General features: G+C 43.3%; 1 protein-coding gene across 1 annotated transcript; it reads right to left on the bottom strand.

Moving 5' to 3' along the window:
• Positions 1-425: 425 nt before the first annotated feature.
• Positions 426-10,137, bottom strand: chrna4b (cholinergic receptor, nicotinic, alpha 4b). Its single transcript, XM_023990504.2, is given in 6 exon segments — positions 426-572; positions 3,146-4,652; positions 6,117-6,226; positions 6,549-6,593; positions 9,992-10,116; positions 10,119-10,137. Coding segments are annotated over 6 exon segments (1,932 nt in total). The 3' UTR covers positions 426-446.
• Positions 10,138-14,684: the final 4,547 nt, after the last annotated feature.

The following is a 14,684-nucleotide window of genomic DNA, read 5'->3' as shown; positions in this document are numbered from 1 at the left end:
GTGTGTGTGTGTGTGTGTGTGTGTGTACGCGCACGTAGGCCAGCCCATCCTTAGAGTAATTCGTTATACATTGGTGAGGACTTGGGCTACGCAGCTCAATGTCAAAATGGAATTTTGAAGGATGTTTTCACTGTCAGCCTTTTGGCCTCATAAAGAATTCATATGCTCTGTGGAATCAATGAAAGACACACCCCCCCATGTCTCAGTGAATAACCTCATGATAACCTGTGCAAAATGGCAACCGCAAATAAAGACAGTGGCTTACACGTTCAATCTAAAAAGCAACAAAAAAGGCATAAAATACAAATCAACCACTATTAGAAAACCTAGAAAGGTATTGGCCTAGAGAGACTCACAGGTAACTTTGCATTGTAACTCCGTGTCTCTTGTCTTTAATCTCGGAATCGGACTTCCACACGGTTTCATTGTGTCTGGAATCTAGGTTTCTAGATCATTCCAGCCAGCCAAGGAGGAAGGAATAGTCCCAGTGTTCCCAGTATACACACTAGTACAAACATCCAGAGAAATATCCTGTCAATGACCATGGCCACATACTTCCAGTCCTCCTTTACCTGATGGAGAAGAAGAAAAGAGATGAGATGGTCATTTCGAATATCCACACCACACCGCACATACATTTTACAGGCTGTCAATTTCTGCCCTTGATTGATTCCTCGCGAATGGATGATTTTTTTCATTACAAGGGGAAGCTATCCCTTCAATGTCAGTCATTCCCAGCTTGCTTATGAAATATTCAGGACAACATTGTTAAGCCTTATTTGTTTCAAAGAGAAGTATACACTGGCTAGAGCTCCTGGCCATATACTTTAGCTACATTGTGCTACTATCTTTTGCAGAGACCACCAATCTTTGCCTGAGAATTGCCCTGGCCTGTCTATTCAGCAGCTTCTCTTCACAGTAGAAACAATCCTCGATTGCTAATCAAAGGTTGTCTGTGTCACACCTGTTTGCCTATGACTCATCTATCGATATATCTTTACCAAGGACTTCAAAGTGATTTGCTGCCTATTGGTTTTCTGCTCGCAATACCACAACCCTGGTGTGCTTCAATAGAAAACACAGGAACTTTGTCTCAAGGACACCTGGAAAGGCTTGAATTGTCAAATTTAGGGGAGCGGCCATCCATTAAATATGAATGAATGGATTTGGCATGGTAGTGAGAAAAGTCTCAAATGTAATTTTTTCTGAATACCCCAGAGCTAAACCTTACTTTTACCTAAAGCCTTTTCATGTGGATCATGACTACAATATACAGTATATCAGGGGTCTCCAACCTTTTCTAGCATTACTTTAAAAAAATGAAACGTGTTGCGAGCTGTTTGTTTTTGCTAGCTTTCAAATAGGTACATTCTTCTCCTCGCCCCTGCAACTCTTCCCCGGGTCTTTGGTGTACAAGATAAAGTAGTGCACTATGTTTTCTGTCAATAGACCTGGTAAAATAATGGTTAATAAACAACTCTAAGGGGGGGGCCCATAAAATCTGTTTTATATTTTCCCAAATTAAATTATTATTTTTACTCTCAAAATTACAATTGTAAGAGAGAAACAACGAAATTGGATGTTCTGAGTCCTTGTCAATGCTTAAATCACAGACACATTTTTTTGAAAACGAACAAATAGATTTTTGAGTGTAATTTCCCTTAAATTGTGCATCTAACCCTATTACAGGGGCTGAGTCACTGGCTTACTGGTGCTCTTTCTTGCCGTCCCTAGGAGTGGGTTGAGTCACTGACGTGATATTCCTGTCCGGATTGGCGCCCCCCTTGGGTTGTGCCATGGAGGAGATCTTCGTGGGCTGTACTCGGCCTTGTCTCAGGATGGTAAGTTAGTGGTTGAAGATATCCCTCTTGTGGTGTGGGGGCTGTGCTTTGGCAAAGTGGGTGGGGTTATATCCTGCCTGTTATATCCTGCCACAGTGTCTCCCGACCCCTCCTGTCTCGTCTCAGCCTCGAATATTTACGCTGCAGTAATTTATGTGTCGGTGGGCTAGGGTCAGTCTGTTATATCTGGAGTATTTCTCCTGTCTTATCCGGTGTCCTGTGTGAATTTAAGGATGCTCCCTCTAATTCTCTCTCTTTTTCTCTTTTTCTCTCTCTCTTTCTTTCTTTCTCTCTTTCTTTCTTTTCTCTCTTTCTCTCTCAGAGGACCTGAGCCCTAGGACCATGCCTCAGGACTACCTGGCCTGATGACTACTTGCTGTCCCCAGTCCACCTGGTCATGCTGCTGCTCCAGTTTCAACTGATCTGCCTGCGGCTATGGAACCCTGACCTGTTCACCGGACGTGCTACCTGTCCCAGACATGCTGTTTTCAACTCTCTAGAGACAGCAGGAGCAGTAGAGATACTCTAATTGATCGGCTATGAAAAGCCAACTGACATTTACTCCTGAGGTGCTGACCTGTTGCACCCTCGACAACCACTGTGATTATTATTATTTGACCCTGCTGGTTTTAGGCTGGGTTTCTCTACAGCATTTTGTGATATCAGCTGATGTAAGAAGGGCTTCATAAATACATTTGATTGATTGATCAAGCGTGTGAGGAATGTGCCGGTCTAGCAATGGTTCTGTACTGCTGCTGCTCATTTCATGGCAAAGTTTGCAAATAACAAATAATAGATACAAATGATGTACTTACTCATGAAATACTTCTGCCAGGTAAGTGTACTTTGTAGTTAACATTTAATTGAGACAGTTTTGTGGAAAGTATGTCCTTCAACCCACAAGACGGTTATCAAATCAACTGGCTACACACGTAGTGATAGACAAACGCACGCACCACAATATTGCTGAAAATGTACTGGATGATATTGTGTTAGGTTTGGCTTTTTAAGCCAATAGTGGCAAACCAGGGGTGGGAGAATTTCAATGTTTTGTTGATTTGATAGTAGCTGGGAGCTTGTGGTGTCTGATACTTGTGAGATTTGTTTATGACAGTTTGCAATGGAAAGCGTGACAATTGCATGTATTTTCAGAATTGTTTGGCGAGCTACTCATATGTGGGCTGCAAGCTACAGTGCTAGTAGCTTGCGATCAACCTGTTGGAGACCCCTGCAGTATATCAAGTCATAGGGCAACCTTGCAAATTAAGGAACTCTGACAGAAAAGGTAATGTCAACAAACTCACTGAGAAGTCGGCGTCCTCTGCCCTGAGGTGGTCAGCGATGTACTGCACACCCTCTATGGCCCTTCTCATCGACGGGGATATTCTGGGGACCATGGTTTCCCGGATCACTAGATCAACAGTGGGCTCTGTGGAGGAGGCTCTAGCTAGTTGGTCTAGCAGAACCTGTCTCTTTAGCCTTCCTTCACCTACAGCCTCTCGGCCCTTGCCACCACCAGCAACCCCACCCCCTTCCTCGTGCAGGCAGCAGTACTGGAAGCTGTGGGAGCGGCAGCGGTGCCCGACCCTTTGGGGGGGCTCCCAGTTAGGCTCCCTCTGGTGGTCAAACACGTGCTCTACACTGTGGCTCCGCCCGTTGGGGGACAGTATTTGTGGCTCGTCCCGGGGAAGAGAGTGAACTGGACCCAGGGGACCCAGCGGCAGAGACGGGGGGGAGGATGACGGAGTGGAGGAGTGGGTTGAGCAGGACAAAGGGGAGGCAGTGTTCCCGAGTTTGCCAGGCTCCTCCAGGAGGATGGAGTACTGGCTGGAAGGGGAGCGGCAGAAGAGCTGGGGGGCCTTGAGGGGGTGCTCCTCCAAGGGCAGGCCCTGGGTAGGAGAGGGAGATGGTGAAGGGGAAAGGGCTAGGATGTTGGAGCTGTCAGAGGGGGTGGCAGGCAGTGTGTGTCCCAGCTGTCCTAGCTGTCCTAGCTGTCCTAGCCCCGTTTCCACCCCGGCCCAGAAAGACTGCGACTGACTGGCTGCTGTCGAGGAGCTGGTCCGGTGCATCATCTCAATCAGCTTCCGGCAGTTCTGCTTGGCTGTGGCCGGTGGCCGCTTCATGAAAAGCACACGAGGCACCAGGTCCAGGAAGACCCGGCGCACCCAGTGCGACATGCCGTGTGTGCGCGGCGAGCGGTGGTGCACGTTGAGCACAAAGACGGTGATGATAATCGAGAGGGTGACGAAGATCATTGTGAAGAGGAGGTACTCGCCGATGAGCGGGATGACCAGCGAGGTGGATGGGATGATCTCGGTAATGAGCAAGAGGAAGACGGTGAGAGACAGCAACACAGAGATACACAGGGTGATCTTCTCGCCACACTGGGAGGGCAGATAGAAGACCAAGACAGTCAGACAGGAGATCAACAGACATGGTATAATCAGGTTGATGGTGTAGAAGAGCGGCAGCCTGCGGATGATGAAGTAATAGGTGATGTCGGGGTAGATCTCGGTGCAGCACTCGTACTTCTTGGTGTTGTACTTGCCCACAGCGTTGATGATCACCCACTCGCCGCTCTCCCAGTAGTCCATCTGGTCCACATCACTGGCTATGCTGATCAAGTCGATCTTGGCACGGTCGTAAGTCCACGAGCCAAACTTCATCTTGCAGTTCTGCTGGTCGAAGGGGAAGAAGGTGACGTCAATGCTGCAGGAGGACTTGTAGATGGCCGGTGGCATCCATTTGATGCGTCCGTCGTAGAACAGGTGGGCCTTGGTCAGGTGGGTCACCGCGAAGTCACCATCAGCGCTACAGAGGAAATACATTAGAGAAGTAGCAACCCCTTGATTGTGTTATTCATGCAATATCATCATTGGAAATATGGCAGTTACTTTAAGGATTTAGTCTACAAATACTATATGGACCATTTACATTTTTTTTTTACTTTGCGTGCATTTCTTAAGTCAGCATTGGTTTCCAGACTTATATTAGCACTGAGCATTTGTGAAGAATTTAACAGATCAAAACCCAGTGTATATTCATGAACAATTTTACACAATACAAAACTATATTATCACTGACTGCATGTCAGGTACAATAAGGAACACACCAGCAAACACAATTTTTGAGGAACAACTGCCATTTAACTACAAAATGCATGTACTCATGTACTGAGTTTGCAAAATTCCCAAATGCATTTTGCCTGCCTGCTGCCAACAGTAAATGTAATTTGTGTACTACTAATAATTGACTGAGCTTTGAACTCATGCTTCCATGTTTGCATGGACTATTTTCACATTAGACCACACATGTTCATTTGTTGATTTCATGAAACTAAAAGTCTGGATGCAATGAACGGCGAAAGGTGATGATGTTTCTTTGTGATATCCAATCATTCACAAATGTCTGTATGGTTTACCTAGCCACCAGCCCAGTTATGAAAACCCAGCTGCAGGTTAGAAATCCAATCTAGCTATCCTTATCAGCTTACTGTCCTTTTACAGGATGTAAAACGTGTCCACCAGTGAGTATCAGTCAAAGGGATGCATGTTGTCTTTGACCTCCCAAAGCACATCCAATCACATTTTGTCTCCTATTCCCCTCCTAGTGTATTGCATTGTGCAATGTAATAAATCAAATACGTTTTGTTTATGACCAGGCCAATTTTGACTGCCTTCTCTCCGATCTATTTTAGCCAAATTAAGAAATGACATAGGACGAAAGATTTGGCTCGATGCTTAAACATATTTCCAGCTGTTCTTAAACTCATCCCATTTGTTGTGAAGGGATTTCCCCAAACCGCAATCGTTACTCATCAACACACGGTCTATATAAGACAATATACATAAGCCGGTTCTGGTTTTCCTTTTTCGTTCAGTCCACGCATTCAGTTCCACTCTATAACGGTGACAAATGGTAATGATCAGTCTACTCTGGAGAACACTTGAGGGGGCAAAAGCGAGGGGCTGAGGGCATAACTACTAAATCCACCCCATATGTTCACTATTGGAATGACCCTTGAGATGGGGAAGCTGACTCATGCAGGTCCCAATGGGGATTCCCCAGAGTGGAACTGAGGGACAGACTAAGCGAAAAAGGAGAATTGGAATTTCGAGTCGGAATTCGGAATCGAAAATCCGAATATGCATCAGTCAATATTGATGTCTTTCAAAACAAGTTGCTGTCCTGCTGTCAAACTATTAGACTGTTAGTTTCGGTACACCTTAGGCAACTTGTTTGAAGTGAAGGATTGCCCAAAAACAAGTACTTTACTTGTTATAAAGCACAATATCAGGCCTCCAGATGATTTCTGAGGGGATGCGGATGGAGGTGACATTCTCGTACTCCTCTGGGTTCCAGCGGAGTTTATAATCATTCCACTCCTGCGGGGAATAAAGATGAAATGTTCTATTCATGCAGGCACGTTACATTACAAATAATATATGTCAAAGGTAAATGTGCAATACTATCATGCCAATTGCTCTTGCCGTGACCGCACTCTCCGAGGGTGTGTTGGAATATGTAAAATATACATTTTCATTTCACACATGCATATAATACACACTTAGATAAGCACCCACCTAATTATAATTATTTTTTAATTATAGTTCATAGAGATCAATTATATTCTATTCTATTTGTGTACTATTTAATTCTATGGTACAGTTCATGTACAATGGAGCTCTGCATTTGATTCGAACGTACTTGTTTCACCCAGACGTTGGTCGTCATCATCTGGTTCTTCTCGTCCTGTTTGCACAAAAAGAAGGATGGAGTTGAAGGGTGTACCGTTAAAAATAAAAATATATATACTGTGCCTTCGGAAGGTATTCAGACCCTTTGACTTTTCCAAATGTTGTTACATTACAGCCTTATTCTAAAATGGATTAAGTAAAAAAAAATCATCAGCAATCTACACACAATACCCCAAAATGACAAAGCATAAACAGGTTTTTAGAAAAGTTGCACATTTATTAACAATTAAAAACTAAAATTTCCATTTACATTAGTAATCAGACCCTTTGCTATTAGACTCTAAATTGAGCTCAGGTGCATCCTGTTTCAATTGATCATCCTTGAGATGTTTCTACGACTTGATTGGAGTCCACCTGTGGTAAAATTTTATTGATTGGACATGATTTGGAAAGGCACACACTTGTCTATATAAGGTTCCATAGTTGACAGTGCGTGTCAGAGCAAAAACCAAACCATGAAGGAATTGTGCGTAGAGCTCCGAGACAGGATTGTGTCGAGGCACAGATCTGGGGAAGGGTACCAAAAAATGTCGGCAGCATTGAAGGTCCCCAAGAACATAGTGGCCTCCATCATTCTTAAATGGAAAAAGTTTGGAACCACCAAGACTCTTCCAAGAGCTGGCCGCCCAGCCAAACTGAGCAATCGGAGGAGAAGAGCCTTGGTCAGGGAGGTGACCAAAAACCCTATGGTAACTCTGACAAAGCTCTAGAGTTCCTCTGTGGAGATGGGAGAACCTTCCAGAAGGACAACTCTCTCTGCAGCACTCCACCAATCAGGCCTTTATGGTAGAGTGGCCAAACAGAAGCCACTCCTCAGTAAAAGGCACATAACAGCCCGCTTGAAGTTTGCCAAAAGGCACCTAAAGTCTCTCAGACCATGAGAAACAAGATTCTTTGGTCTGATGAAACCAAGATTGAACTCTATGGCCTGAATGCCAAGCGTCACGTCTGGAGGAAACCTGGCACCATCCCTACGGTGAAGCATGGTGGTGGCAGCATCATGTGTGGGGATGTTTTTCAGCAGTAAGGATTAGTCAGGATCGAAGGCAAAGATGAACGGAGCAAAGTATTGAGAGATCCTTGATGAAAATCTGCTCCAGAGCAATCAGGACCTCCGACTGGGTGGAAGGGTTACCTTCCAACAGGACAACGACCCTAAGCACAGAGCCAAGACAACGCAGGAGTGTCTTCGGGACAAGTCTCTGAATGTCCTTGAGTGGCCCAGCCAGAGCCCTGACATGAACCCGATCGAACATCTCTAGAGAGACTTGAAAATAGCTGTGCAGCAATGCTCCCCATCCAACCTGACAGAGCTTGAGAGGAACTGTAGAGAAGAATGGGAGAAACTCCCCAAATACAGGTGTGCCAAGCTTGTAGCGTCAGACCTATGAAGGCTCAATACTGTAATCGCTGCCAAAGGTGCTTCAAGAAAGTACTGAGTAAAAGGTCTGAATACTTATGTAAATGTGATATTTTTTATTTATTTTTTATAAATTGGCAAAAATGTCTAAAAACCTGTTGTTGCTTTGTCATATTAGGGGTATTGTGTGTACATTGATGAGGGAAAAAACTATTCAATCAATTTTAGAATAAGGCTAACGTAACAAAATGTGGAAAAAGTCAAGAGGTCTGAATACTTTACCAAGGCACTGTGTGTATTTGTATATATATATATCTATATCATTTTTTTCTTCCAAAAACATTCTTACTCTATAGACACATAAGGTCACACAAATATTCAGGGAGTTTGCGCTGCTTTGCCTCAAATGACCTACTAATGTCAACTTTGGTGTGTGAGGTAGCGTAGCGGTTAGTGCGTTGGGACAGTAACCAAAAGGTGGAAAAATCTGCTGTTCTGCCCTTGAGCAAGGCAGTTAGTCCTCACAACAACTGCTCCCTGGGAGTCAATGATGTGGACCTTGATTAAGGCAGCCCCCTGCACCTCTCTTTGTGTTAAAACTGCAATATGTCATTTAGTGGGCGTCCCGACCAAATTCATATTGAAATCTGCGTTATATATCTGTTATTTTCATTGAAAGCAAGTCTAAGAAGCGGTAGATCAGTTCTATGTGCGATATTTCAATTCTTGCCGTTCTTAAGTTTAATTTTTGCGTCTTTTACTTTAGGTTTTGTACATCGGCTTCAAATGAGCTGAAAACACATTATTGTGGGTTATTGAAAATATACTTCACAGCGGTTTAGATGGTACAATGATAAACTGAAATTAGGCAAACTATTAGAATTTTTGCAACCAGGAAATGGTGGAGCGATTTCTGCATATTGAACCTTTAAATGCGGAAGACACATTTCGGTTGAATGCATTCAGTTGTGCAACTGACAAGGTATCCCCTTTTCCTCCTTTCAAAAGTCTTATCAAGATGTTCCAAGATGAATATTCGGGTTAAAGTATGCATAGTGGTGAATAATGTATGATAATACAGTCCTGTAAAGCATTTTGAAAACCCAAACAATATGCTACCCACAAGTGCTTGTTGAATTTCTAATGAGCAGCTTTTTGGTCCCTAAACGCCTATGTCCTATTTGTCCCAAGAAAGCCATATGCTTCATGACTAAGTTACAAAATAAACATTAGACAAATGTGTGAATACAACACAACGTAACATTCCTTTTGGAGAAAAAAAATCTGCCTGTGTTCTCTGCTCACAAGTACCACACATGGTCTCCAGAGCTGAGCTGTCACTTCTTCTCACAGGTATCTTTTTCCCAATTCACTGTCCCCATATACCATCCTGCTGCCTGAGAGGACTGAGACAGGACTATGAGGATGCCCTTGGGTAATCTTTGGCCGGTAATTCTAGGCAGAAATGACTCGTTTAGAGGCAGCAAAGCAGGCAAGTGGAGAGAGTAAGCCTTTTAATTGTGTGTCAACATTGTGAGGACCATCCCCTTAGGAAACATGGTACACAAGTTTAATCTAAAGCTTTTAATTAATGAGTTAAAGGCTGTGAAGACCAATGATTGTATTTGCCTTTTAAAATCCAACTCGCGGTATAGGTTTATTAAAGTCTCTGGAGTCTCTGGAGGGGGGGGGGGGGGGGGGGGGCAAGCACTTTAAAATTCTTGAAATGAAGGGTCCTGGCATAGGTCTTGCCCTTGAGACATGGCTATAGACTGATATGGTTTCACAACCAGTCTTCAACCATGTTTCAGCCTATCAATAAGACTAAAAACAGATCAAGTCATGTTTGAAAAAAGTATATTGCACTACAGTGTGGCCAAACACAGTGAATCCTAACTTCTACCGAAATCACTAGTTTCCTTTTGACACGTGGAAATTTGACTGAATTTTAAGTTAAAGATTTCACCCCAGTGCATCTGTCAATCACAACAAAATGATGTGAATAACTATAGGAGTTGTTTGAGTTTGCTAACCACGTCGATGAGCTGGGCGATGGAGAGGCCAAAGTGGACCAGCACCACGTCGGAGGTGTTGGCCACAGGCCGGGACAGCTTGTTGTAGTGGGCAAACAGGTTCTTGAGAAGCCTCTCCTCAGCGGCATGGGCAGCATGGAAAGCATGGACCCGGGGTCCACCAAGAGGACACACTGGGGGGAGGAAGAAAGACAATAGTCAGGGTGTCCAGTTCCACACACAGCTTCGGAGAACAACAAGCTACTGCATTTTGGAACAGTATCAAATGAAAGTGTTTGAAAATAGATCCTAGGCCACTGCTTACTTGGGCTACATACAGTGGACAAGTGAATGTTTAGGCTGACCCTCTGTGATATTCATTTATTATTAACTCAATAACCTACTGTCGTCACTTTTCGAATGGTATTTTTTGTTTTAGGGTATTAATATTATGTAATGAAAAACATATACCCATGTGCAATCAGGAAGTAAATTGTTGTCTTTTCATACAAGTCAGACAACAATCGTCTAGTATCTCACTCCTGATGCTTGGCTAGTACCTACCAACTATTTTGCTACTTTGATTTGACATTACCATCACTAACTCCTTCTGGAGAGCTCATTCCCATCATTAACTCCTTCTGGAGCTCATACCCATCATTAACTCCTTCTGGAGAGCCCATTCCCATCATTAACTCCTTCTGGAGAGCTCATACCCATCATTAACTCCTTCTGGAGANGCTCATACCCATCATTAACTCCTTCTGGAGAGCTCATACCCATCATTAACTCCTTCTGGAGAGCCCATTCCCATCATTAACTCCTTCTGGAGAGCCCATTCCCATGTCTATTATCCTTTTTAGATTCTTGGATTCTTTTAACCTTTACACATACTTTTGCATTGGACCTTTAACTCCCCTACATTTAAACACAGAGTACAATCCTGTGTGTCATCTAAAAAGAGAGATCTATTAGACGCAGAAATTGAGAGGTCACACATATGCAACACTGCATACAAACTGTAGACCCCACCCCTCCCCCCGCCAAAAGCTCATATCTTATAATGAGTTTCTCTCAAGCAGACAGCCATCATAAAAACGGCTCTTTGCATTTGGATAGGAGGTGTAATCTGAAGAAGGGGGACCTCTGCTGAGTATTGGTGTCACGGCCGTCGTCGGAAGGAGACCAAGGTGCAGCGTGGTGAGCGTACATTTTATTTTCTTTTAGTAAATGTCGCCAACAAAACAAGAAACAAAGAAATAACCGTGAAGCTTACAGGGCATAGTGCCACTAACAAAGATAACTACTCACAATCCCAAAAGGAAAAAAGGCTGCCTAAGTATGATTCCGAATCAGAGACAACGATAGACAGCTGTCCCCGATTGAGAACCATACCCGGCCAAAACATAGAAATATAACACATAGAATACCCACCCTAATAACACCCTGGCCTAACCAAAATAGAGACTAAAAACACTCTATATGGCCAGGGCGTGACAGTTGGCATATGGTAACATAAGACAGTATCAGATCGAGAGAGAGAAGGAAGCAGAAGAGGATCAAAAAAAAGGAATGAAGGCTGAAGGCAGTTAGAGTACGTTGTTTCTCTCACGCTTATACATGCTGATGGCGCGATCAGACGAAACGCCTCTCATCCCTCGCTTTCTCTCTCTCTTTTCTTTCTTCCCCTCTCTTTTCTTTCTTCCCCTCTCTCTCTCTCTCGTCTCAGTCGCTCTCTCTCTCACCATCTCTTCCTCTCTCTCTTTCCCCCCTCTCTCTTTCCTCTAACTCTCTCTTTCTCTGTCCCTCCTCCTCTCTCTCCCTCCCATTCGGCTCAGATGAGTGAACTCAATTACATCCCTCCTTTTTAGAATCGGCTCACATAGCAGGGAGGATGACCTAACGATGTCTGAGAACAATTAGGAGAGGAGTGAGAGCAAAGTCTGGGGGATGTTTAAGCCCAGTCTTTTATTTATTCATTATTTCTCTGCCATTGCACATGTATTGAGTACTGTACATACACAGCCCTATATGATGTTAATTGCCAAGTCAAACAGACTTCTGCAAAGATACCTAAGTATGAACATTAACAATGGTGAGTCGGTGACACCGTGCATCTTAGTATGCTGCCCTTACACTCAGGTCCTCATCTCCACTCAATCAAAGTTGATGGGCCGTCCTTCAGTTGCCTGGAATCTGGCATCCTCTTCTATTTTTAAAGGCTCAGGATCAATAACGTATTAAATAGATATACTTCCTTTTTCTTCTCTCCGTTTTACACCTGGATCTGTTTGACATGTCCAGACACCGGACAACCTTGACACGATCCAGGGAAACCTTTCATTCCAATAACTGCTGGGAGGGACAGGTATGTTTGACCCTATCGTTGGATTTTGACTTACAAGCTTTGTCGCAGACAAAACAAGAGATATGCATCCTGCATGGCTTCTCAATAGATACAAGTTTATTTTCAACACTGAGGGTACGTGTCTATATCAGTCTTATTTTGGCTCTTGATAGACTGTCCTTTACAATGGGATCACACCCCCCCGAGGTGCCTTATTGCTATTATAAACTGGTTACCAACATAATTAGAGCAGTAAAAATAAATGTTGTCAAACCTGTGGTATACGGTCTGATATACCACGGCTGTCAGCCAATCAGCATTCAGGGCTTGAACCACCCAGTTTATAATTTCTCTTAAATGATTACCATCATCCTCACTGTGTAATTGTGAATGAAATCTGTTTACTGTAAAACAATTACTTCTTTTAACTGACACAACTAGATGAAAAGCTTCTGTATATCTGAATGTGACTGGTAAAGACTGGTATGGGTCTCTCCTGTAAAATACATTTGTGCTGTTCATGTGACATATAAGGTAAGTGGTTTCCTTTGGCTTGTATGAATATTAAGTGTACCTAAATCTGTCCTCCTTATGATGAATATGTTTTCATTAGTCAATAGTGTATGCACAGCACAGGAGGCCGCTGAGGGGAGGACGGCTCATAATAATGTCTGGAACGGCGCTAATGGAATGGTATCAAACACATGGAAACCAGCCGTTACCACAAGCCCATCCTCCCCAATTAAGGTGCCACCAACCTACTGTGATGCACACCATATTCCAGCTCCCTCACAACAACTCAATCCAAACAACAAGCACAACAGGGAATCCGTCTCTCAAAAGCAGGCTTCAAATCAACATGATCCATAATGAAAATGTGTCATTGCAAATCATTGTGATAAACAACTGATATTGTGTGGGGTGTATATATTTGAGAATATTTGATATTACATTTGTTATGGATCGCATTGCAAATATGCACATCTGTAACATACAATTCATGTTTTATCATTACATAATCTAAACCATTTACAATCTATAGGAAACTGTAAAGTCAAGTCCAACAAGCATGTCAATGATCAGCCTATAAACTGAAACTCACAGAGACAACATCAATTTAAGAAGGTCGAATTTCACAAGACTTTACCTTGAGAAGGATGCACGAAGAAAAGTGCGCTCAACACGCGTAAGCACCTGGAAAGATTCATAGTGCCTACGCCAATGGGCAGTTTCCAGTAGTCAACTCTCTCCTATATTTGGTGCGCTTCGGTCTTTTCAAATGGTGTCAAATCCCCTTTCATCAACTTGCATAAATGTTCTACCAGCTGGATGTGGGATGGCTTGTCCAACCCGTCAAGTCGCCAACAAAACAGAAAGGTAGTAGATAGATGGTTAAGATCTCCTACAGTCTTTGGTTGGAGACAGAGTAGAGCTCAAATCAGTCTTGGAGTCTTCGTGAAGGACATGCTGCTTCTCCATCTGCATGTTTCTCCTCTCAGTGACCAGCTGGCTAGTATACATGAATATGAATTACCACAAGCCCTTCTGTTCTGTCCCTTAACTCACCATCTCAAAGTCTCTCCTCGTTCCCATGGAATCCTCAAGCCAATGTGGCTCCCCACTCTCTCTTTCATTACCTCTCTCTCTATCCTCCTCCTCCCTGCCGCCTCTAATATCTCTCTCTCCTCTCTCTCCTTTCTCTCCTCTCTCTCTCTGCTCACACTCTCTTTCCCTCTCTGCTCACACTCACTCTCTCTCAGTTGATTTTGTTTTTTTAACCTGTGTGTCATGATCGCGTCTGGTGGGATAGACAAAATAAACATGTGGACGATGGTGCACGCACTCGCGTGTCTTGTGTAGTCAGCATGTTACCCTTGAGTTCTAACGTCCAAATTCTGTCCACAGTCCATCCGTTTGTTTTCACCTCCAGAAATACTATATCCTCTTTATCCTCTCTTACCTTCTATCCTGAATGATATATCTTCATCTTCCTCCCCCTTTCCTTCCTCCCTCTTTCTCACCTGACATGGTCCCCCCTCTAGCCCTAGCTGTCCCTATGCAGCATCTCAACTCCCCTCTTAGACAGATAAAGCCTCATATATTTTGGACCAAATGCTCCCCTATCACTCCATTCTACACATTCCATATGCTGGCATACTGTAGTTTCAGCTCATTGGCAAAGATGGGCATATATATATATATATATATATATATATATATATATATATATATATATATATATATATATATATATATAATCATAGGTACACTTCAACTTGAGAGACGGAATCTAAAACAAAAATCCAGAAAATCACATTGTATGATTTTTAAATAATTAATTTGCATTTTATGCATGACATAAGTATT

The sequence above is a fragment of the Salvelinus sp. IW2-2015 genome, linkage group LG7, assembly GCF_002910315.2.
Source record: "Salvelinus sp. IW2-2015 linkage group LG7, ASM291031v2, whole genome shotgun sequence".
Taxonomy (NCBI): Eukaryota; Metazoa; Chordata; class Actinopteri; order Salmoniformes; family Salmonidae; genus Salvelinus; species Salvelinus sp. IW2-2015.
Note: the sequence above shows the minus strand (reverse complement) of the source record. Positions and strands in the feature narration are given on the sequence as shown.